Source organism: Athene noctua, chromosome 3, assembly GCF_965140245.1.
Source record: "Athene noctua chromosome 3, bAthNoc1.hap1.1, whole genome shotgun sequence".
Taxonomy (NCBI): domain Eukaryota; kingdom Metazoa; phylum Chordata; class Aves; order Strigiformes; family Strigidae; genus Athene; species Athene noctua.
In genome coordinates, this window is record NC_134039.1 from 46,902,502 (window position 1) to 46,929,142 (window position 26,641).

The following is a 26,641-nucleotide window of genomic DNA, read 5'->3' on the forward strand; positions in this document are numbered from 1 at the left end:
AGAAATGATTCACTTCTCTGCCTCTCATAAAAGTTCCTGTACAGATAGTGATTCATGCAGCATGGCACTATGTAGAAAGATGTAATAAAAAAGAATAGAAACATGAGCCCTGTGTCTGAACCAAACCTGCTAAGTCAGCTGGGAAGAAGGAAAGGTTGCAGTGACTTCAAATGTCTTCAGTCAGATTCCATCACAGCAGTCAAAGGCACAGAAATCCACGAGAGAAGGTAAAAGCACAACATCGTCAAACAAACAAACAAAAAAAAAAAATCAAAGTTCCACCTCTGGCTTTGCTGTTGACTCAGATAAACCAAGCTGGCATAAGATTTTTCATTTGATCCTATAGCTGATGTCACCACTTAGAGGAAGGCCAAGATAACTGGTTTCCAAAAAAGACATCTCAGGGACAAACAGACAGGTAGACAAAATGTCAAAGGCATCGCTGCAGGAGTGATGAGTGAAGCTGAGAGACCTACCACCAAAAAGAGTACAAACTTAGCCTCCCTGCCAAAATATTTTGCCACAAAAACCTTCAGGAGGCTATAGTTCTTGCTCCGTACATGCTGCCACTGTCAGCAATGAACCACTCAGCTTTACACTTAAATCCCATTAACATGTTTGAATTTGCCCCCTCCCTCCTCAACTCTCTGAAAAGAACCCATCAGGTAGTAGCTCTTATACTCTGAACATGAACACCTTGACTGATACACAGTAGAAATGGGCTCCTGATAAAACACAGTGATCACAGTCATTTTCATTCTTAAAACCACCAGAAGCTTAAAAGCAGGGATCTGGCATTTACCTGTTATAGATCTGTAAAAGCAGCCATGACTTTGTCCCTGTATGTGGGACACCTTTACTGTAGACATTCCTCAGGCTGAGGAGGACCAAACAGATGTCAGGCGGCTCCCAGAAGAATGCCCCCTTGGCAATCTACAGCACCAGTGGAGGGAGGGAGGAGAAACGCTCTCCACTCCCCTGAAGGTGTGCACTCATGGGGAAGGAAGGGGCAAAAGGCAGAGAGCTAAAACCGGCACAGGAGAGAGCAATCCCTGCTGCCCAGAGGTAGGGTGTTCATGGAGACCTCAATTTCACTTCCCCCTCGATGGATAGACAGCACACAAAGAGGGAGCCTTTTTTACTTACATTCAAACATTATTATAATTGTTACTGTTATAAAAAGGAGACATATTTATGAGCCAACACTTGCTGATGAGAGCCTATCTTCAGTATTGATAAGACTTGCACTCTCAGTATAACTCAAATAAAATGCATACAAAATGACCAGATGATAAAATACATCTACCTCCTACTAACTTGTGGTATTAAGCCACAGCATTAAGAAAAGCCCTTCAAATGAAAAGCTTTTTTTTATATATATATATATATAAATTTGCCATACGCAACAACTACAATTTCTGAGAGAAACTTAAATTATTTAAGAGAGCTCTGCTTAGCTAAGAAAATGAGATAGCTCACCCAATGCTGCCATCTTCAGATCATTAGTCAGCAATACACCATTCCCCCCACCCTCCCACTCACAGACAGACATGCAGAGGAGGCTCTGCAACGTTATGAGACTCCGCAGCCTCTGGCAACCTGTGCTCTCAAGTCTACAAACACCAAAGCATACTGATAAGGAGGTTAAATATTAACTATATAGACACTTTTTATAGACCAGATGCATAAATACCCACTATATGCCTCTCTTTGTACAGTAAACCACGCTGACTGTGGTACACTCTATTATGTACAGGATAACTGCACTGGAGTGGGAATGACTGAACAAAGAAATGGCTGTTGAGATTAATACATTTTTTACAGTCTCACCTGAAGGCAAATAGCTGATCAGTCACATGCAGGCTCTCACATTCTGATTTCAAATGGTGGACCTGTCTCTGGCATACTCCCCAGCTTGCAGCCCCAGACATGTGGCTCCCCTACAAGCTACAGCAATATCCTGTCATTTCCCTTTATCTACCTCATCTTCGGGGTGAAGTGTGGCTTTGCAACAACCTATAGGTACGCTCCTGAATTAGGAAAGGTATCTTCCCATGTTGTATAAATCCTGCATTTCTTAGAGAGCCTTACACTAAAATGCTGCTCCATTAGCCAAATCAGCAAAATAAGATGAAGAATCAAATTGCCAAATAAAGGATTAAAAATAATTTTTAAGCCAAGAGACGTCAATATAATGATCAAAACTGTACCAGGAGTACAAAACAGTATACGATATTATTTTAATTTATTTCCCTTATTTAACAAAAGTATATGAAAAATACTTCAGTAATGCTCATGGAAACACTGTCTACATGAGTTCAAAAATTATTAGACACATGGAAGAAAATCCTATTAAGGGCTATTAAATACTAATATATCAGATCTCTTTCTTCAGAGTCCCTGCAACAAAAGTCATTGGCAACTAAAGCAGCATACCAGGAAAATATCACCACTGTATGGCTTTAGACCTACACTGTCGCAATTTGCCAGCATCACAGACAAGATACTGGGGTACCTGGTCCATCCCAGTATGTGTGCAATTGTCAATCAGACCAGCTGTCATATTATTGACAGGAAAAATACAGAACAGATCAAATCCTGGCAAACTGCAAGCCTGGTAAACACAATGTCTATTCTTCATGTTCAGGTGCTGTCCTGCATTATAGACTACCAAAAAGAAAAAAATCAGTGACAGCTATGACAGCTAAGAAAAAAAATTGTTATTTGAGGGTGTTTAGAAATTTCCAAAGGCAGAAAAAAAGGTCCGATAAGCTCAACTCTCCTCATCGAACTGGTTCTGAAGGCTTTAAAAATCACTCCTCACATCGCATCACTTTGGATTGGGGAATCTACCTCCTGGGACCTGTGCAAAGAGCTTGCACAGTGTGTTCGGTGCTAATGTCACAGAGTTCATACTTCAAAATTTGACTTGTCCGTAAAAAGGCGTTTCAAGCCATTCCACTTCGCTTAATTTCCTCATGGTATAGTTTAGAGACCAATATTTGTGTTCACTTGGCAATTTTCAGCATGATGTATAACATGAGATTTCATCTGTTTTCTAAAAGTACCTTGTAGAGATGTTTTCAGGTTGAGTCCTGAGAACACCAACCATGTCAAGAGACGATTCACTTACACTCCCTGTCACAAGGGAGAAGAAGGACAGATTGAGTAACTGCATGACTGCAACCCTAGTACATGGACAGGAATATTCACCACTACAGGAACTGCTAATAGAATGGGGCTACAGCCTCAAGCTGACATGCAGTAGCACAATCAATCACTTTATATATATATATATATATAAAACTAGTTGCCATGAAGCCAATACAACTAGCAATGTGTGTAAATACTTGCAAGACCAGTGCCAAATAAATATCCTTAAGAAAACATCTTTACATTCTTTCTACTGGCTTTAAGGTTTCAAAGGATATCGGAATAGACCGCTCGAATAATTCAGATGCATGTGATATGTTCACAATATGCAAAGATTAATTCCTTTTTCTTTAGAAGACCTTTGTTATTTTACCTCTAAAATTATTCACCCAGAGATTAAATCTCTCATATAGTTGTAATTACCTTGTAAGAAGACCGTTATATACAACTGAAAGACTTGCAAAAATCCCACTGTTAGAAATGAATCGTAAGAATTAATGAAGTAAAGATGTTTTCTTTCCCCCTGTAGAAATTGCTCAAATTGCAAGCAAACATTGATCCAGAGATATCAGTGACTCCTATTTTTGCTTGCTTTCTTTATTCAGAGCTGATGAAAATAAATTTGTGAATAGTTGCTTATTTTTCAATCTCAAAGACATCAATAGTCACTATAAAAACAGCTGGCATTTCACATTTGACTGAATTACTCAAAATTCATAGTCTGTTGAGTAGCATCAGGAATGTTCCACTACAAGACACAGATAGATATAACACAGGTAACCCAGGCAACTAGCCAAGTACGGCCCAATGCTGGAGTCCAGACATCAAGCAATACAGGCTATTTGACAGCTATTCATGTGGGAACATTACTGAGTAGAAATGAAGGGAGATTTCTGAACAACAAATAAAATCTCATGATGAGCTTGTGAATAGATCAAAAGCAGAAAATAAGTAAAATTCAATGGCTAAGTCTTTCATTATAGATGACTCACCTACCTCCAACAAAGGCATTGACCCTACTCACAGCCAACAGCATCTCTAAATAAGAAAACAAAGTTTAATTTTTTAGTTACCTTCTTGAAGTATTGTGCTTAGTCCCCCACTCTGGAGTATTTAGCTCACTGAAAGGAAGTTTCCTTTGGGGATTTCAAAGTGTATATATTTAACAATATTGTCCTTTTTCCCTCATCTGACTACTTTGCATTCAGATTTTTCACTAATGGTGAATGCTTGGAACAACCTCTTTATAAAGAGAAGTTTCAGTAGATGTGGTGCCACTCATTAGAGCACTTGGGGATAGATGCACACTAGCCTTCTCGTATTTCTGTTGACAGCCACAGCACACAGCATCACTACATCCAAATTCCTCTAATGCAAAGGCTTGACATACTGAGAGAAAGCATGCACTATAGTGAGCACAGGGGAGCTTAACCCCTTGTGAATACTTTGAAATCATGTATTTCTTTTTTCAGGAGTTTCTGAAGAAAAACTCATACTAGTAACCAAAATAGAATAATCATCAAGAGTTTGTACAGAAGCAGAAAACATACCTCAAGCAACACAATGCTGCAGTAGTATCAGTAAGGAGGTAACTCTAGACTTCCAACACTGGGAAGTCCACCTAAGACAAGACAATGTGTATGGCAGCTGCCCACCTTGCAGGTGCAGTACATCTTCTGGAATAAGATCTGGAGAACATCCCTAACACCTTTGTGGGTCTTGAGAGAATGAGTCTTTCTGTTATTCATTCTCACATGAAGGAGGCCCTCTTTTACTCTGCAGAGCAGGCAGACAGAATGGAGGATGAAGCACTTCTGGGATCTTTCTGCTGCTGCCACTCCAAAAGTAGTTCCTACAGAGTTGAATCCACTGGATATCCCACTCCATGTTTGAATTACTCCTAAATAATCTGAATTTAGGCTTGCTCAAAGATGATGTCTGTCCGCCCCTCTCATTTCATCTCAGTTGAAAGCCTTGAAGACCTTTGGAACTGCAGAATCAGGAACCTCAACACTTAAGCAGAGAATATTTCTGTGTAAAAGGCTGGTGTTTCCTGGCAAGGCAGCAATTCCCCTTCACCAAAGCTAGTGGTCACAGAGATGATGCGAAAAATCAAGCCCACAAAAGTGCTCTTGCCTCAACTTGCTCAACACTGTCAGAGAAAGTACTCCTAGTTTTTTTCAACATAATTAACTAATAGTGCTGAAGCTTAATATGCAGCTAAGGAGATGAGACCATTGAAACCATGAGCTGCTGCTTAGATCATTTGTGAAGCATAAGGCATTGAAGCCCTAACACTTTACCCTTTCTATTTCCCCTTTCCTATCATTTGACTCTTACTTTGAACAACTTCTAAAACCTGGGGCTTTAAGGTTTATTAATTTCATACAGAGTTATTAAGAACAAATGATGTGCAATAATGAGCCATTCCCTTTCCACTTTATTTTACAACATGCAATGTGAATTCATGTTCAGCACTCCCTACAGTAGCTGAAGTGAGTATGTGCTCATTTCTTTTTCAAGCTGTTGCTTCAAATTTCAGCCATCTAGAGATTTCACACAGTTAACGTAAGAGCCACAGTCAGGTCTTCTGACATGTTAGCTGGGACTCCAAGAGACAGGGTCCCCTGAAAGACAAACTAAAAAGTTTTTAAAAAAAGCTGAGTAAATGTATGTCTGATGTCTAACCATACCCTTCGGTCTATGCTGCCTCACATGACACACTTGATCCACCATTACAGCTCTGTCATTCCTGTTTTCCAGGATCTTTGTCACGCTACCCTTTCAAATGATGACTCCACGTTAACAAAACCTATAAAAGCAATTCAGATTTTATATGCCATGTGGGCAAGGGCTGGCACCCCAGAAGCGCTCCCTCAGCTTATGCTACTGCTTGGAGACTATGACTCCTCTAGCAAAGAGCCAGGAACTTGGAACACTGACAGACTGGAATGACCCAAGCAAGAGCAAAATTTGGAACAAATACACATACAAGGTATCATTTAGCTGTCCTTCACCTGACAGCATTCACATTTTATGTGGAGTCATCAACACTAGGACTGTTGCCCCAATTGTGAACTGCACTGCTTAGAAAAATACTTAAAAACAGACAATAACATCCTCTGCACTTTTTTTCCTCCAGGATCTCAGAGCCAGCATCTTTACAAAAGCCTAGCTCAGCTATCAGGACCCATTTCCCACAGTTACCTGTAGACCTCAACACTGGTCCAACACAGTTTCCCCTTCTCTAAAAAGACCACTTTCCACTCCCCTGAAAGCACACTAAGAAGGAGACTCAGAAGAGAAGGCATAAAGTTGCAACACTTCCTGAAATACCTCTCCAAGCTGGGGAGGCAGAGTTTGTGCTTTTAAACAATGCTGCAATGCTCTAAGGAAACTGTGTAATTGAAAAACTGGCAACAGTCTTTTCCACTCATCCCAGGAGAAGTTTTTGATAGACTGGCAAGATAAATCCATGTATTAACAAAAAGCAAAGGTGCAGTAACAAATCACAGTACAGGCAATCCTAATTTTATAAGCAGAGAGTTTACTGAATCACTGCCCTATGCCAGTCCACTGTCACAATTAATTACTGTGGGCTGCAAGGCCTCTTTAATAACTATCCTTGGCCAGCCCAGAGACAGCCCCCCAACACCCTCCCTGACAGGCAATCCCCTGGGAAAGGCACCAGGCATGTATAGTGCTTCTCATGTTGCTATTCCCTGGAGCGGGCTGTGTTCCCCCTAATTGCCAGGCCAATTACTCCGTATGCAGTTGCACTCCAAGGAGTGATGCAGAAAAGCCACTGACCCTCCCATGACACTTTTACTGAGGTGGGGTACGAGGTTCTTGTGTACATGATCAGCAGCAAAAGTCCTAATGTATCTACTAATGAGAGGAAGTCCTATCTTCAGAAATGGGAGCAGCCTCGTGGGGATGAAACGATCTCAGAACTTTTGCAAGCCCTGAAATTGTGTGGGCAGAAACACATTGAAGAGACAGGGACAAATGGCCACAGAAGTTTTAAAATTCTTATTTCAAGGAGAAAATGTACTATTTCTTTGCAGTCATATACATTTCAACTTTATTTTTGAGGAGCAAAAAAGGGTAGGACTTCATTCCAAAAATAACAGAATTCACACTAATTTTCTGAATATTTAAAAAAAGAAAACTGACTTCTTGCATCTATTTACTGAAAACTGATTTCAGCTAAGACTTGTTTTCAAACATCACCATTTCAAACAGCAATGCTGCATTTAAACTCAATGTTCTTTTAACCACATAAATGCAAATGGACTCCCAAAAGCTTTTGTGGCTCTGAAAGCATTTGCTTAACCTGACTTGCAAAAAAACCCCCAAAAAAGATAGTAGGTATCAGCACAAAACTGTAAATTCTATTCATGTCAAGCTGATAGACACCAAAGAAGAAAAGTAGCTCAGGAAATTTTAAGTATCTATTAATTTTGCTACTAATTTGTAGACGTTTTTCACAGCCCCAAATTTTTTCAAAGTATAGCTGAGCATCTCCTTGTAGCTCCCAGATTTTCAGCACTGATGGCATGTAAAATGAATCTATCATAACTACAGAGCAGTCAACTGACTCACCATTGAGTTACCTGCCGGAAGTCTATAAACACAAAGCAAATCACATGAAAATTCAACAAGGTGGAAAAAAGTTATACTGAGCAAGTACCTGGGAGCAGAGATCACAGCTCTTCACTGTACCAAGTCCAAGGAATTTGCAGGGGCTGTGGTCTAAGAGTGACTTACTAAATGTGAAGATCATTCTGAAATGCTCACTATGCAAGATTTTTGTGCTCGTATAAGCCCTAAATTCATTGCAGATGTATAATATTGATCTGTTCATAAACTAGTATGTTTATTATAAGTTTAAAAATTAATCCTATAAAGGTGTTTGCATTCTAGAAATATAAAATGCCTTGTTAAACTGTAATTTTAGCCAGTTTTATATACATAAACTATATAATTGCAACAATTACAACCTACTGATTCAAGGGAGGGAAGAAAAATCTTTAGAAAAAAGTAAAACCTTTCATGGGGAAAAGCGGATAATCTGGGTGTACACATTCTTTCCAATATGTCTTGAGAAAGCTCTGAGTTAAAACTGTTTTATCTAGCACCATCTTATCAACACCACAGTGACAATCTATAGAAAGTTCTCTATAATGTACAGAAAATACAAAGCTTACAGATGCTAACTGAAGCAAGGTTATCTTGTCAAAACTAACGTTTTGTCTGATGCAAGAGCAAAATCCCAAGCCAAGCCTGAACCTAACAAACAGACTGAGGGAGTTGGGGGGTGTTCAAAGTGTGTCTGAAACAGCGCCATCATGTTGATGTTCTGTTGACCTTGTACTTTGACAACTTCAGCCACAGGTAGCATCAAACCAAAACAACCAAAATTAACAGACATAAGGCCCTTCTCTGTAAACTTTCCTTTGGTTTCAACAATGCTCTCAGGTTTTGAGTTTACTTTAACTTTCCAAAATCATCAACAAATTAAAAAAGCCTTTACAATAACTACAGAAGGCCTGCCAACTCTAGAAGTTGCTAACAGAATTTGTTGCATGTTGTACCATGTAAGCTTGGTTCCAACAGAGAAAGAGACACAACTGCAAAATCATGCGTCCTCTGGAGTCGATTCTTTCTCTGGCAAGTAAATGATTAACAGTAATTTTACAGCAACAAATCCTACTTTCATTTGCATGTATACAAACCTGTTGACCTTTAGGAGACTATACATGGCAATGAAGGTAGAATTTAATTTAGCCCACAGACCTAAATTCATTGAAAGCAATGGCAAATCTCCCTGTGGCCTTCTGTAGCATCAGAGTTGGACCTATAAATACATAATTAAGCTAGACTTACAAAATCATTATGGTAGAACACCCAAAAATATCTCAATTAAAAATTTATGGGACCATATTCCATCCAGAAATTTGATTCCATTTGATAGAAAGATGATGACAGGCACAAGAACCACTGCCAAAGGTGTAGCATTAAGTAATTAAGCCCTAGGCATAGTTAGCTCTTTATGGATACCTGCCATATTTTGTCTTACATACTTTTACCTGTGCATACAAAGAAAACACTCAGGAACATGCTGAGTGAAATAATTAAACTAAACACATGTGGTATGCTCAGTCCTTGAACCAGTATTTAAAACAATTAAAATTAGTGCATAATTGTAAATATTAAGTTCCGATCTTTTCAGCTCTGTACAGATGTGAATTTTAAGACTCCTTCCGTTAGATGGTATTTGGGTTATGCATAGTAGCTACACATATGAATGTCCCCTCTGGAAGCAAAATTATTTACTGAAATATTTCAGACAATAAAAAGATGAGTGCATGCTTTGAGAACTTTCTTCATCACACATAATTGGTTTGGTTTCTGCCTGAAAGCAGAATGTCCTGGCTTTCTTCTCCTGATGGGCCCACCAAACCCCGAAAGAAGGGCCATGTGTGCAGGCTCACAGCCATGGCTGCCCTGCACAGGGCAGCAGCGTGCAGAGACCCCTGAGCAAGGGGAACCCGGAGCCCTCCCACCCCAAAGTCACTGCAGGTCCCAGCCAGATAACTGGGCAGCTGTATTCAGGGAGCTGCTCCCAAGAGAACCCCACCTGCAGTCACCAAAGCTTCTTTTGCACAGCACTCCTCAGCTGCTCTGGCTCCAGGGAAAGCATGGATAAAGCCCACTCCTCATGTGTACCCACAGCACAGATATTTCATTGATCCTAAATGAGACCTAGACATGGCTGAAATGAGTTGCCACATGCTGAAGTCCTTCACTTCCCCATACACCTGTGTGCTGCTGCCAGAGGATCTCCACATACTGTACAAATGACTCAATTATCAGTCTGTGCTACAAAATCTTATGGATTTAAGTATGGAAACAAACACAATAGCAAAAGCAACGAACATTATAAAATTTGCTTTGTTAGTTTGCTTCAACACCTATATATTCCTCTGAGAATACCTCTTAAGGTAGTGTGGGATGTACTGCAGTACACAAATAAAGCTTTAGCAGCATGAGACCCCTGCGGTTTTGGACAGTACATGAACACATTTTACAAGTGAGCTTCACATGTATGTGCTACAACTGAAGAAAAATACACATAGCAGTGTCAGTATGAATGATATCTACAGAGAGGCTAGGATTATCTCTTTGCTTCAACACAGCAGTGAAAGCACAGGGGCAGCCATGAACAACAGTAGCAATATATCCCCAACCTTTCCTCTATTGCTTTTTTTCCCCCCTTTCTTTATTTAAACCTGTATTCCCATAATTTTCCACTTTGTAGTTGTTACCCAAAATGCCTGCACTACTGTTGCTCACTGGAAGCTTATGCTGGGTCCTTTCTTTTGTCCCAGTTACTTATGCTCTATAAAAGACACTTTACGCTTTTTTGCTAATACATTTCCTACTCTAGGTCAAAAGAGAAAACACACATGCAAAAAACCTGACCAAAATTCATAGATTCCTTCAACCTCTTCCTCTATCTATTCTCAACTGGATCCAACACCAAAATAGTAGATGCTTGCCACTTGTGTGCACTCCTAAATTCCACAAATTCTTCCTCAGCTCTTTTTTTTTGAGGCTCACTTTCATTACTGTAGCAGAGCACGTGTTCAGAGTGTGAGCTATTGAACTACCAGCAAAGATTACTATTGCAGAATCTGCAATTTCTTAATGAAAATGAAGTTGCTTCTGAAAAATATACAAACGTAATTAGCAAGCCAGTACTGTGTGAAATTTGCGGCATTCTCTTGTTAACCTATATGTCAAAATGTATTACTTGTGTGCATGTAAATTTGCATTTGCAGTTCAGTAACCTCACAGATTATGATCTAACCACTTTTGGAAGCATAACGCTACAAGAAATAAAAACAAATCCAGTGTCTGGCTGTAATTTGTTATTTTATTAGAGGCTTTTTCTTCAGCGTTTCTAACTGCTTAGGGCTTGATATTCATAAACCGCATCCTGTCTAAAAGGAGCGAGATTATTTCTACAGCAAAATTTCTAATTCCTTCCCTGCTCCCAATTAAGCCAAATTAGTTCTCTCTTGCATCTAGCTTCTCATTACAGGGTTGGGCCCAAGCATACAAACATACAAGCACGTTATAGAACAACACTATTTCTAGTTACCTGTGAGTGCAAAATTTGGTCTGTTAGGGCAACCTGCGATCGTCTCAAGAAGCAGGTCACTGACCTGACCACCTGGGCACCCTCATAGAAAGAGGCAAACCCTTCTTCATATTCTTAACTTTGACACAGTACAAAGCACAAAATGTTCCATTTCCAGATGTAACACATCCTATGTTGACCTCCTTAGCCCAGAAACTGGTTAAAGCAGGAGGTTTGTATTTTAAAAGGTTTTGCAAAACAGTATTTTATACGACATCCTACAAATAAAATAAAAAACCCACCACAATTCCAACATCAATAGTCCAGCTCCCCGCCTTCATTGCAGTGGCTGACTCACAATTTCTCCACCTAAATTATTTCTCCCATGCCCTCACACAATTTACAGGAGCAGAATTACCCCTTTGTATCTTCTGCTGATCAGAAACTGCAGGGTTTCATAACCCTGAATAATGATGCTGGCTGATAAAGATTGATCCACTAAATCCCACTTCCCTCTGCTTGCAGCCCATTTCTCTTGTCCCTATGCAGCAGCAAATCATAACAGCTCTACAACATCAGGTCCACTCTTCTTGCCCACTTCCATAACAAGCACATCCAAAACTGGCTTAACTCCACAGTGTTGCTCTTAACCAAAACTCAGATTAGGGTTCAAAATGCTTGTTTACCCCACTCCCCAGCCTGGTGATTGAGATATCCTCTTTCTTTTCCAGTTCTAGCTAGAAAGGTAGAAAGGGTTCAGGGATGGAATAACATGCTCAAAGTTACAGAGCATCTTCCACCTAACAAATAACTAAACAAATAGTTGCTTTTTGATCCAAAAAAGGAGACAACTAAGGGAGAAAACGAACAGTTTGTAAAGTCACAATGGCATAGAGAAAGCATACAAGGATCATTTGATCGTTCTCTCTTCATATACAAAAAAGCTAGTAGAATCAGGTTAAAATCAACACAAGAAGATAGTTCACTGGACAGTGAATAGTTGAGCCATAGAGCTCATTGCCAGAGTTTCTGCAGGTACTAAAAATGTGTATGTCTTCACAGATAAACAACTGTCTCTGGACAGAAATCCATTCAGTATAATTAAATACACAGAAACCACATTTGGCTCAAGAGTTCCCCAAGTTTCTGAGTGGTCAGAAACTTGGAAAACATTTTAAAACAATCAGGTATGTTCATCCTGTTCTTACTTATATCCCTCCTAACCAGCTACTTATGACCACACTTAGGCACAAGACACCAGCCAGGTGGCCTGACTAGCACAACACTTACAGATCCAAACCTGGAAACAGACTCCAAACTCAGAACAAAGGTCTTAACAAACTGTCACAATTCCTGCAGAAAACATTGAGCATTTGCTCCCATTTCAGCAACAGAACTCTTCAAATTCTCCCTATAGTAACTTCTCCATGGTGCTAGTTTATTTTTATGTAGTACAGAGGCATCTGATTTTGAGCTACAAAGCTAGTTAGGTATTGCTGCTGAGATTTTGTTCTTGTGCCATGAATCTCTGACCTGATGACCATGAAAATGCACTGCAGGGCAACACTGCAGTATTCTAAAATATTAAATATTGATCCCTGGAATCTACAAGGTTTTTTCCCCCTTTAGTCCTGTTCTGTGATATAAGTACTATCTTGTCTCCTCACCTTTGGTTATGCATACTGTAGGAAGGGCTTGACATCAGGGCTTCAGCTACTTTATCAAAAAGTATTGCTGAAAGAAGCCCTTAAAAAATGGAGACTATTACCTGTTATTAATTCCTTTAGAACAGTACACAGAGCAAACCCACAAATTAGGGCATGCTTTCAGAGCAGCAATCTCTCCAATCAAAGGGAAGTAATCCATTAGTAAGTTATCCTTCTTTCCTGATTCAAACAGACCTGTATGACTTTGTAATGCTTAAGCAAGCCACAAGGTTTCATCAGCTTTCTCTTCTACTTCTTGTATTAGTTTCAGGTTTTGCACTTGAGCAATTTCCAGATGTATCCACATACAGGTGTTTGCCTGGTCACAGTCAGGAACAGAAACAAAGCTCAGGCCATATACTGGTGAACAATGTGGATCATGGTATGTCCAGTGTCACGATGTGTAGCAGGACAATGTCTGGCTGTAGTGATCCATCGTAACTAGCTTCAGTTTTATAGTCCTAGCTTTTACCCTGAGAATTGGCTCATATTCCTTAAGTGACACACTTCCCAAATTATGTAATTTTATGTGTCCCTAAGTCCATCAAAATTTGCTCAAGCAGTTTTTAAATCATATTCACCCCCAGCTCTTCATGCTGCAGCTCCTTTATTCATTAACTACAGGTGTAACTGGAAGTGACTCTTTTGCAAGAAACTACATTATGTCTTCACTTGACTTAGGATACTCACCGTGTTTACTCTTGGCATTTGTCACACAATCATGGCATGCAGTTGGGATATAGGAAAAAGACTGAGCAGAGATCTGAATATTAAACTTCAATGTGCTCAGTGACTGACATAGCTCTAGGGCTGTAATACCAGGTTTCACTTGGCCAATACATAATTTTTTTATATAGCAGAATAGCTTCAGCAGGGGAGCTGATCACAGACTTAGAACAGTGGTTAGTTCACTGTCTATCATTTTGCAACTTGAATGAGAAACATGCAAGCAGTCTTGATTTTTCAGATGCACAGTGGGAATGTTCAAAACCTTAAATATTTTCATACTTTTCTTCTCGACTCCATTTGTTCATTCATAGAAGAAGACAGTAATCCAGCTCACAAACTGTACTTATGGCCTAGCACTATCAAATAGGCCCTCTGGGAAATCTAATCTTGTTGTTTGTGAATATGAGAGACTGCAACAGTCTGCTCTATCTAGTGAGACCTCAAAAACTGTTCTACCCTAAGTTACCAAATGCAACTCACTCTTTATCTGCAATGCTCCTGTTTTCTTCCATTCTGGTTATCTCCTTGGCAAATATAACATGTAATTGTCCTGAATTATGTGTCAGTTGTTCAGGGTGGGAGAAGAACTAGAATGAAGCCAACAAGACCAGATAACATAGATCGTGAAAGTAGGCAAGTAAGCTCACATGAATTCCTGCTGACTTCTCACAGAGAGGTGGTTCTGAACGTTATTTTTACCCCGGGGTATATATCTAAAATATTTTTTGTGATACATATACAGATAAATTAAAGTCAGCTTTAGAAATAAACCACTGGCCTCAGTCATCATTCAGGCAAGGTAAAACATTTAGATTCGTAACAAGCCTGAAATACATTTACAAGACCTCATCACACACAATTCCTTCAAATTTGGAAGCAAGTCACTCTTGTGATTTTCTCCATAAAGGCTAGCAAAACAAGAGAAATTTCTTGATTTCTACTGTCCCACACTGTTAAAATACCAGAACAAATATCAAAAAAGATTAAAATGTGACAATTTTACATTCTAGAGAAGGTTTAAACATAACTTTCAGCAAGAAACCACTGGAAAAAAAACCAGTGTGACTAATTAGTCTCTAATGGCCAAATTCTTGAGTGAATAAATTTGATGATAAACTGCATACAAACCATAGACACTCTGCTAGCCTCCTCTTTTCTGAATCAGTTAACATCCCCCCCTGAATGTTGTATACACAAACACATCCTATAAATACTGTATCTCGAAGGGGCAACCTTAACTGCTCTGAAACAACTTAGCAGGAGCTGGGAATCATTTCTGCCATTAAAGCAAGAGAGACAGGATCTTGCTTATCAACTTGCAGCTTTACAAAGACAGCTGTTCTCTGGCTCCCAAGTCCACAAATTACAAGGTAATACTGAAATGTAAACTGAGGTATGTATTTTGTACAATTTTCCTGACAAAACCTTACATTATGTGCTGTTCAATGTGTTGTAAAGGATATATTATATAAATTAGTTGAAACACCTCATGTCAAATCTTCCCTACAGCTTATAGCTTGATAGGTAAGCAGAAAAGACAGCCTTTATTTTTGTACTATGTGAAAGCAGAAAGACCAGGCAGGCTTGAAAAGGCACAAGACATTAGTGATGATGATGATAATAATCATCACCCAGACATGCATGGCCAATATTGTATTTCCTCAACTAGTAACCACATTATACCACACTACAAGCAAAAAGTGGACTGTGCAAATATTCTGTTTTGTTTTGGTAATGCATCTCTGAGTCACTTGGTTTTTGTATCTTCCCTCTTCCTCACTCTCTTAAACCACTGTAAAGGAAACTGCATCTCTCAAAAAAACACTGCAAAGACATTTGTTTGGCTCTTTCAATATTCCACTTCTCATGGTAAGAATGCTTAAATTAAAAAAAGGAGCAGAAACAATTCCTTCCTCCTTGTACCCATCTGACTATCAGACTCAAACAAGAGGATGAGGGGAGCAGGAAGCTCACATCCTTCCTTTTCAACCCTCTTACCCTGCAGTTGTCCTTTCCTCTCCAGCTGGCCAGCACCAGGGAGTCTGAAATGCTCTCCCACCTAATCCCTGCCCTCAGTAGGGTTGAACAGATGTGGCAAACACTTCTAGTCTGCCCAGGGACCAGGCTCCAGCTTGCTCTACATCCGCTATGTCAGCTTTGCAGCTGCACATTTCCTTTGCAGTTCAGGACTGATAGGGCACAAAGAGCAGATCTATCAAGGTTGATACATGGTGGCTTCTGAAAGCAGAATGGAGCGAAAAATGATGAAATCACCTGTAATAATTCTTCCTTTTCTGGTCTGAATTCCTAAGAGGTGTTCTCCTCTCTTCCTAAAGCCATTGTCTGCCTTTAATGTCACTATCTTTTCAAACAGGTCATGCTAATGGCAAGCTTTCTTTGGGCATATTGCTTCAGGCTCATTAATATGCATGTTCTCTCTCTGTTCATTTGTTTCTCTATTTACTTTGACGTTGCCTCACTGGAATCTGAGCTGCATTTCTGTGTTAAGACTCTTGGCTGGCATTTCTCAGCTCGCTGCATCTGTTTTTTTATCTAGGATGGAAATGACTGAATGTTGCAAAAGTCAGTTAATAGCACCTCAGGTGACGTTTGGTGCCCAGATGAATGCATCTCCTGGCCTCCTCACCCTCACTGCTGAGAGATGTTTTTTCTACTTGCTCTCAAGTTCACTGTTTGCATTGCAAATTTCAGGGCAAGTAAAATCTCTCTATTTGTTAGGCACCAGCCCCAGGGGAGTACAGTCCCTCACTGTGCTTCTACCAAAAAAAATCCACATGGGCTACCTTAAGTCTCTCTAAATGTCTCTTCCACCTGAAAGAGCTATTTCCAGAATGGGAGGGGAAATCAACTTTGACTCATATCAAATTCTCAGTGTGAAAAGGGAAAGTGATTCAGCTGTCTTATTTTTGGCTTTGTGATTCAGGAGCAGCTCATTGTTTGGATGACGCAGTCAGTCATAACTGGGAACTTCTGTGAGGGGGAGGAGTAAAAGCATTTATATAATATTCAGAGGTCCCTTTATATTAATAACCCTTCCCAAACAAATCAGTCCCAACACTGTCCTCTGCAATAGGCCCATGTCATTCAAGGTTATTTTGGGGTGAAAGACTTGAACACATACTGTGTTCCTCAAAGTACCTACAGGGACAGCCAGTTAGGTAGTTTCTCTTGAGGCTGCAGATCATGACAAGGCAGGACTGCTTCCTACTAAGTCCCTTCCTAGCAAATGTGCAAACAGACACATAACTGTCATGATTCCTCCATACAAACACTTTCTTCAGCAAACATCCATTAGAAAACCAAGGAACACACCCTGAAGCATGTGAGAGGAACAGGCCATGAGCAAGACATCAAGCCTGTCTAACTAAGTAGTTAGGCCACTTTGATTAAATAAATTTAGTGGCCTCTTCTGGAGGGCTACAGGATTAAAATCAAACAAATGGGTACAAATGCCTTTTTCAGCAGATAGGACTCTAAGCCACTGCTAAGCCAGTGCATCAAAACTACTACAGTTTAATTGAACCTGGTTTGAATCCATCTTCAACACTGTGCCCAAGTTATTTCCAACCCTTTAAATCCTCACTGCACTTCTTGTGTAGAAAAGCAGTAGTATGCTGGATAAGTTTTAAAGTAACCAATTCTGATGGATCTCACAGAATTTTTCATTAGATAAAATATTTAAATATGGAGTTGGGTTTTAATACAATATAGTTTATTAAGTTATTTGCAGCATTAGTCCTAACAGGAGCCACAAAAGGAAGCATACAGTGTTAAAACAACTGAACAGAGTAAGTGGTATAGATCAGGGGACAGTAACCTATGTCATACTGCAAAGGGCTGCATACAAGTTATGTGGAAGTGGCAATACAGCAGGGCTGACAGGTGGGCAGGAGCCGAGAGTCCTGGCAACTTGACAGGTCCTTTCAGTGCAAACACAAGGGCCAAGGCTCCAGTCAGGTGGTCAGTAGCATCTAATGCCTTTTAACATACAGCCTCTTCCAGCTCACAGTATCTACTGGCATGTGCCTCATTTGATGCAACATAGAATCCGTCTCACAGCCACTGGCTGACACACTTAACCTTGGTCTAGATCTATGGCTGCACAGTCTTGGCTTAGTAACTACATATTCTCCAACAGAAGCAAAAGCAAGGATGTAAGGTAATCTCAAAATCCATCACACACTACAATAAAGTGAACAGCTGCAAAACAGTACAGTGAGTACAGAAATAGCAGTGCTAAGAGCCAAAGTGGCCACCTGTGGAGGAGCTAACATTGTAGAGCTGAGAGCACACATCAAAGTGTTTTCTTTTTGGTTTTTTTCAAAATTACCTTGCTTACTTGTTTTCAGCACCTTAAAGTAGACAAAAATCCATCTCAGCTAGTGTGTTCAGCTTTACTCTTATTAAAAACAATGGAAAAATACCTAAAGCTCTGTGATTGTCACATCATAGTCATCTGCAATCTGCAAATGCAGTTAGCTCTAATAAGACCATGCACGTTGCTTCATCAACCAAACAGGAGGACAGGTAAGAGAGCACACCACAAAAAGATTTTGACTCACGGTGGCTAATTTCTGAACATCTTCATCAGATGCTCCCAGTGAAGCAAGTCCGATCTCTTGTGAAAACTGTGCAAACTTGGGATCAGCAAGTAGAGGCACATGTCCCAAGAGTTCATGGCACGTATCCCTAAGGGAACGGAAATGAAAGGAGGGTCATTACTGAAATTAATGCCAAATCATTCCATAATTAATTTAACATAAGACATTTTACATAGGTCTGACCTCTACTTAAAAAGTCTTACCATTAAACATGTTTTTCACAGTGTAGTGGTTCTTCCTAAGTATGGTTCTGTAGAAACATACACATTTGTTTCTATCAAATGGGCTATATGTCATTTAACCCCACCTGTTCCGTGATTTCCCCATCATTTCCAGAGTGGGAGGACCTGATCATTGCTGCCTTCCAGGCTTAGTAGCATGAAGACTGAACTGCCCAAAGGAAAGCCAGATGTCTCACAAGTACAGTTTCAGCATTTCTCTCCACACGAATCAAGTTCAAACTCTAACACATTCCCTCTTCCCCTTCTCCATTCCCCTTTACACACCTGGGTACAGCTCCACAACCAAACATTTTGTCACTTGCCACCAGAAATTCAGAGGTTTCTGTGTGCTTAATTTCTCATTTAGTCCTGAGTTCCTACTGCAATTACTGGGTACTTTTCTTACATGGTCCACTTCTCACTTAGCAGATTTCAGAAAAAGCAGAGAACCCATATAGTTTCAGAAAGAACTGCAGTCCACACCTATAAGTGCATTATTAGTCACGACAAAGTGCAGATACAAGTGTACAAAAAAATGCTAACCAACCTAACAAAAGTGCACATGCATCATCTACAAAAGCTCTCAAACAATTCTGAAAGTTTTGGTGCATTTGTTCACAGAAAATAATGGACTTGGTAGTAAAGTTCACTTTAAAAATCATATCTGACATTTCCTTTGCTTTTGTTTCTTCAAAGACATTTCTCTCTTTTTTTTTCCCTCAGCTGTAAACAAATGTTTTAAAGGCAGGGAGAAAACATCAAGTTTTCTGCTTTCTATCCAAAATCATCCAATTTGTCTTTTATAAACTATTTTTGTTTGAAAAGACACAGAACTTGACACTTCAGATAAATCATGAACAGAAAAACAACCCTCTATAGAATTTCAAGTCTTCTTACTCAGTACTACTCACCAAGAAGTCTGTGCCGACTGTAGAGAGTAGATAGTAGTAAATACTAGTTTCTGAACACATGCAAATGAAGATTAACGTTTCTGGCATTCTTAGTTTGCCTCACCAAAAGCTTATCAAATATAGTTCCAGTATTGGAGGGCTACATACAACTCTCTCTTCTCAGCCCAGATGGCCTCACTGACAGATGCTTAGCAACATTTGCTCATGTTATATTCACACATTTTGGTGAGACAACCACCACTCTGAAGTTGTGCATGACAAGTCTGAGCCAATTTCATGTATGAGTAATTCATTCAATAGTACAGAGGAAGTACCAAATCTCATTTCTCTTCCTTCCTAGATACATGTATTTTCCAAACAAGAAGGGGAGGTAAACAGATACTCTTGTGCTTGACACGATAAAACAAACATGGTCCATGGACACTGACTAGAGATTCACTTGTAGCAATATAGGCAAGTTTACTGTGCGCCAGTATGTTTAGTCATCATCCATGAAACATGTTTGATAAACACAGCTGACCAGGAACAGTATCAGACATACTTACGTACGGAAAATTGTTTGCATTTGTTTTTCCCTGCCTGGTAAAGCTTGTCCTTCCTCCTGAAAGTAAGATCTTTCCTCCTTTGTTTCTACATCATTGTATGTCCCTTCACAGCCTGACAAATTCCCAATTTCTTCAAAAGCAGCTGGAAAGAAAGCTCCTCTGTTATGATCTCCACATCCCTCTGGTGATGCTCTTGAGTCTCACAAGATGATCAAAGCTCCCTACCACAAGACCCATAGCTTAGAAAGTACTCCCTTCCTCACTGGAGCTCAGACTTGAAAAACTGGCTGGCTCTGCATGGTATCCATCTCTTTATCAAGGAGATGGTTTGCATCACTTGAAGGGATAATCAGCGAAGGTTAATGACCATTCTTTAATTAATTCCATTCCAGTCACAACAATTTCTTCTGTCATCTGCAAGATTTAGCTTGCTAACAATACAAAGGACAGCAGGGAAATGGAGTTTGCAGTCTGATAGATACACCCAGAGAATTCCCAGTACCAAACAATTTACTGGAGGAACCTGACTCCTCCAACCATCACTTTCCAACACAGAAATGGGCCACTAAGCCCATTCTCTGGAATTTCAGAGCTCTAACTCCAATTCTTACTTTCACTGAAGAAATCAACACAGATTGCAGAGCACTTCACCTATGTTGCACTGCATCAATCCAGATACTATCTGAACTACTGATGTGGAGTTAAATATAAGAGCAAAGATACCGTCAGACTGGCTACAAGTTCCTGACTTCAGGTAAGCATGCTTGTCTCCAGGCAGGCTTCTACAGCAACATCACTACTACTGCTATCTCAGCAAGTGTCTACATCTCTGTTTTCCTGTGCTGATGCCACAACCCCCAGAAACAAATAAGCAAAGACTTGTTATTCCTAGTTCTACACTTGGACACAGGCTCTTTGTGTCACTTCCACCCTTGCAGACAAAATGAGAACTGACAAAGCCTTGGCCCACTAACTTGTCTCTCTTGGAAAAGGGAGGAGGATGAGGAGGCAGAAGCTATTTTTCTCATGTCTTTAACTTGTAGATTCTTCCATTAAGAAAAAAAAAAAAAAGTAGTATTTTAAACGTGCAGTTATAAAGAGGGGAGCTTGAAACAAAAGCTCATGAACAGAAAAAATAAAGAACAAAAAAAGAAATCTTCCAGACAGAACCATGAACGAGCATTTGGGATTGTCACTGGAGTCTCTCATATTTCCCTGCCAGTCTGGTCCTTTATAGATAGTCTAAACAATATAATTCTTCGCTTAACTACCAAGGCTTGATACTTTTGTTTTATTCAGAAAATAATTATGTTCCTTTAATTTATTCACACACATTGCTCAGAGAAAATAAGATTTTTGTAATGCACTTTTCACAGCAAAAGATTTTTCTTGGGAGTAAATTAGTTAGCAGAGCAGAGGAAATCTATATAGCTCTGTAAATGTAGTAGAAACGTAATGAAACACAGGAGGAAATGTTTTAAAATGCATACAGTAGTGATACAGATCGCACCAAATGAACTCTCTAATTTGTATCTAGCTCTACAGCCTGGGTGTTAAATCTGATGGAAAGCCCACTGAAGTCAAAGAGAGTCTTTTTACCAGGTTTATATCATTGAAATTCAACATTCACCAAGCCAGGGACCTGCAGCAAACCTCATTATGGCCCCATATATCAACCAGCAGATATCAGGGCACTGCAGCTACTGTGGAAGATGAAGAGCTGTCCCCACTCAAGTCAATTTAGTTTTGCTGTTGATTTCAAAAAGGCCAGGATTTCACTCTGCATTTCTGATAACATGTACTAACTATATGCTCTATCTTATCAAAAAAAGTAAACACATTTAAAAAGGGTTTTCAAAATTTTCCTATGGAGTTCCTGATAAGTCAGTACACATAACTTATGTGAACAATGAGGTCTGCAAGAAGAAAGTAACATCATTAGAATATGACAATTCCTCTGTTAGTCATATTTAGAAGTGTTAAAACCATGATCTGGATTAAGTTCAGCCCAAACAAGGAATAAAAATCTTCATTCTAACTGAACTATTATTACAACACAGTGACTTTCCAGACACCATGACCAGAAAGGTTACAAAAAGAGTAGCTGCTGTTACTACTAAGGATCAGCTATGATACACTACACAATTCTGAATCTAAGCAGCATCCTGAAAACTACAGAGGGTCTCAAATCAACAAAGAACATCAGCAAAAGCACAGATGCACTTAATTGTTTCCTGGAAGATGTTCCTTCCCTTGTTCTTGTTGGAGTTATGTACCTAAATCCCCTATCAATAGATGAAAATATTGTAGTTTGTATTAAGTTAATAAATGTCATCATTCTTTTGCTGAACATTGGCCGGTACTGCAATCTGAGACACTGGCTTCCCCCAGGAGAGGAAATCATGTCTGCAAAACCTGGTACTTCCTAATTATAATTTCTGTTTTGAAATATGTACAGATATTTTCAGATAGACCAGAAAAGGCCCAGCATCATATATCCAAGCCCTTCTTTCAGGATTCTACATTGTAGCATTTGCCTAAAAATTTAAGACATTAAAATTCTAATTACAGAGGTTACAGAAGTGAGTGAATCCCTTCAGAGGTTACCACCTCTCTCCCAAAAGAAACATGTACACAGTACTAGCCTCATAGCATTCCAGCAAGTACTGTGCCTCATTCACATGCAGAGGAAAGAAGTAGGTAAGTGTGTAACAGCACCACCTGGTGACTCCTGCCAGAATAACGTTAGAGCATTTTTGGATACAGCTTAATATGCGGGTCCATTAATCTTTTTATATCCAAAAATATTATTCCATGATTTTGGCAGTTTATTCATGAGAACAAAGTTAGGCATGGGTCCAAACGTTTACAGGACTGGAATATATATGAATGAACCCTTTGTATAAATTTTGGCAAAAAATATACACTCAAATAGTCCAAACTGACTAAACAACAGCTACAATTTCATGTTAACCGCCTGATGACTGATGCACTACGAAAATGTCATTCCTGTGGTTATAAGATCAGCAGATGCCTTTGGTAAAACTACCTTCATGTTATCTAACTGACATGTATTGTTCTGTTATTACTGCACAGAACACACCATATATAATACAAAACAAGAACTACAATCACTTTGATCTCTTCTTCCCCTGCTTTTCATCAAGAGACTGAATGCCAAAATATTTCATCCAAACTCGCAATATTCTGCTTTGGAAAAGCTGCAATGCTGTCCCATGAAAGTAATAATTAAAGTGTCTCTTATTTCTATCATGTTCCCTACAACAGGCTTCATATCTAATACCCTCTCTGTGTGCGAGCGTAGTGTTTCATGACTTGCTTGCATTGTGTTACAGGAGAGAAGCATGTGGCCAGCTGTGGAGTCTGGCCCCCAAAAAATAAATGGGGACACGAGAAGATCAAATTATAATTTTTAAAGCAATTTTTTTTTCAGGGGATTCAGGGCTTTTTTCCCAACTTCTTAGTTGTCCAACAGAAAGTAAACTTTTTGACACTTTTTCAAAAGTTTAGTTGAAAACTCTATTTTCCACTGAAACATAATCCAAATAGATAGAATTTTTTGACCCACCATATAAATAACCCAGTTATTTAAGACCCTTGTCAAAAGTCCAAAAGAAGCCTTTGAATTAAATTCTGGCTTACCAATGTGAAGGGTTTTGTCATCAACAGTAATTTTTACATTTGTAGGAAGGTTCCTCTTTTCAATCTTGGCAAATTCAGCTGGGACTTTTAAGAATCTATTGAGTATATTTTTTCAGCACTAAAGCAAAGGTAGCAACTTACGGTTCTGGTGTGTAGAGAGGATCTGAGCCATGTCGTATGTACTGAGTACAGTGAAAAACTCTATATGCTAAGCCAGCTAAAAAATCTCGGGGAGACAGGTATCCAGCAACTGGTCTCACTGTGAAGCCAGATCTTTCTGAAGTGAAAAAGATAATAAAAGACCATATTATAGATATATCACTGTATCAGTTTCTACGGACAGGTAATGATCTGTTAATTATTCTACCAGAAGCATGACATGAGGAATCTTGGCTGAAGAACAGCACACATCATTGTCACCTATTACATACAAGAACTATTTTGCACTGCCAGCATATGTTTAATGAAAACAACTTGAGATATTTCAAAATTGGTTTCAATACCTCTGTCTAGAAAAGATGGTAAGGTACTGTAAGTGATGTTCTCAAATCACAGAGTATCTGATTTTTATGTCTGGTACTAAACAGAAGAGAAGTTTCCAAAACAAAAGATGACTTCTGTAAAATGTATTAAAAACTAACAGAACAGAATAAGATTAAATCAAATCTGTCCTTATTTTTACAGATAAAATAACTGTTTGTGACAGTAAAACACTGACTTCCACAGCTGAGGTCCTCATTTAAATATCTAACAAAGTGTTCCTTTTTCAGATTAGTCCCAGTGGGGAATAATTTCAGACTCAATGATTTTGAAAAGCACATTTCTCTCCCAAATTCATTCTTCACTCTTTCCAAGTGTTTACAAGAGAATGTTCCAAATTTTTCTTCAACAGACACTACTATTGCTGTATTTCATCTGAAAACATATTTCTGAAGTAAGTGTGAGGTTTTGAGTTTCTAGTTAGGGAGAAAGAACCTGTACACTTTGGCATCATTCCTTAGAAACCATAATACAATATACGAAAGACACAACCAAATTCAAAGAATGATGAGTCAGTTATTAATAAATGCAGGTGTTCAACTGTTACGAATAAAGCAGAGACTGAGGAAAGTAAGTCTTTCATTACAAATTTTGTATTTCTCTTAGCTAAAGATTTTCCATACATATTTGGGACAAACAATGAGCTAATTTTTCTTGTAACACTTAACAGCACATAACATTTTTTTCCAAACACACATCTTTATAGTATTTTAGTTGCTGAGCTCCTGGAGCTCCTGAGCAAGACAATTAAGCAACAAGTATATGTACCTGAAGAGACCCTTGAGGAGAAATAAAAATCTTAAATGAACTTTTTGGTGTCTTTTCCTACAGAGTTAAGAACAGCAGGTATACGTCTGCCACCTCTTCCATATGGGATACATTTCCAATACAGATGAAAAATAAGGGTATTTTCAAACCTAAATATGTAATATACTTATCACTTAAAAAACAACATGAAAGAGAAGTACCAGATCACCTATGGAGTCCCACTGGGTTTTTGTCAACATATAATGACTAGTTTCATGAGTTCTTGAGTACTCAGGAAAGCCTCATACTCATCAGGCTGTACAACAATGTGCCAAATCTGCTCTCCTCAAATTCAGTTATCCTGGCATATTCCCTCTTTCACCTGCCTGGATATTAAGGGGATGCCCACTGAGGTTATAAGAACTCCCATTCTGTGGCCATGAGAAGAGTAGAGGTAACTCTGCTCTTTCTTTTGATAGTACTGAAGGACTTTTCTCCCTGTGCAAGATAACATCATGTGATACATGTTCAGTTGTTTAATGCCTCTCAACTTCATACTTGCAAATACATAGATAAACCCCTCCTGATTCAACAAACTCTCTGCCATGGAGAATGTCAAAAACAGAATGATACTTCAGGCTAAACCAAAGTCCACTGACAATGTTGGGAATCAATGTGTTTTGTATTTCATACTAACAAAAAAGAGTGTTTTCATGAAACCATAACTATTGACAGACTAAATATGAATCTTACCTTTAAGAAAAATAGAAACATCTTCCAACTGAGGCACATTATCCTCTCTGTATCCACAGTACTTTGTCAGCAGAGGAAAGTTTTTTAAATATTCACGACAAGCATGGGTGGGATAGAGTTTACTGAGTTCCCTAAATACTACCCCCCATGTTTTAATCTCTTCAGCTGTGTACTCCACTCTGGGAATGGGTTGACCACTGTAAAAAATAAAATAATACAAAACACATTTGAATACAATCAGATTCTAGACAGACTATGGATGGCAAAATTTCTATGAAAAGTATTATTTAAAGGCAAACAGAGACTATCAAAACTATTTTTAAATGACAGCTAGATGCTTTTTCTTAGAATTACATCTTGATGTCACATTGTACATATTAATTTCTTTAGACCTGAATTTCTCATTAAACAATGAGATTATTTCTTAGTCTTTGTACATTTTATAGGAGAAAAATGGGTCTCTTATATGCCATGTTCCTATACCACAGTAGAATATTTCTCCATTTACTGCCACTGATGCTGTTGCTGAAGATACTGATTCAGTCTAACTTGCAGATTCAGTGAGTCCACCAGCAGACTGCATGCTCTATGCATTCTTTAAAATACAGAATGTTCACATAGCATCATTACCTAGCATTTTACAAAGTGAAGATTAGGCAATTACACAGACATCTAGGAATGTGTGGATCCAATTAAAATATGTGTATTTATTGTTTAGACTTTTGCTTACATGTGCAGATATGTTTGGAATCCTAAATTCATGCAGGACTACATCACGAGGAAGCTCACCTCAGAGCCAAGTCTAGATGAAACTAAGCCTCTAAAAATAAAAAATAAACCTTTCTTCTTCTTCTGCACCGTTCCCCTGCCTCCTCCCCCTCACACAGATGTACAGAAATTGT

At 39.0% G+C, this 26,641-nt stretch overlaps 1 protein-coding gene across 1 annotated transcript in view; it reads right to left on the bottom strand.

Moving 5' to 3' along the window:
• TPH2 (tryptophan hydroxylase 2) overlaps nucleotides 1-26,641 on the bottom strand; it is a 50,624-nt gene that overhangs the window by 9,992 nt on the left and 13,991 nt on the right. Inside the window, exons 6-8 of the mRNA XM_074901509.1 lie at nucleotides 25,740-25,936; nucleotides 23,841-23,976; nucleotides 18,321-18,447 (exon numbers count right to left, since the gene is read on the bottom strand). Coding sequence (XP_074757610.1) covers nucleotides 18,321-18,447; nucleotides 23,841-23,976; nucleotides 25,740-25,936 — 460 coding nt within the window. The remainder of the gene's footprint in view (nucleotides 1-18,320; nucleotides 18,448-23,840; nucleotides 23,977-25,739; nucleotides 25,937-26,641) is intronic.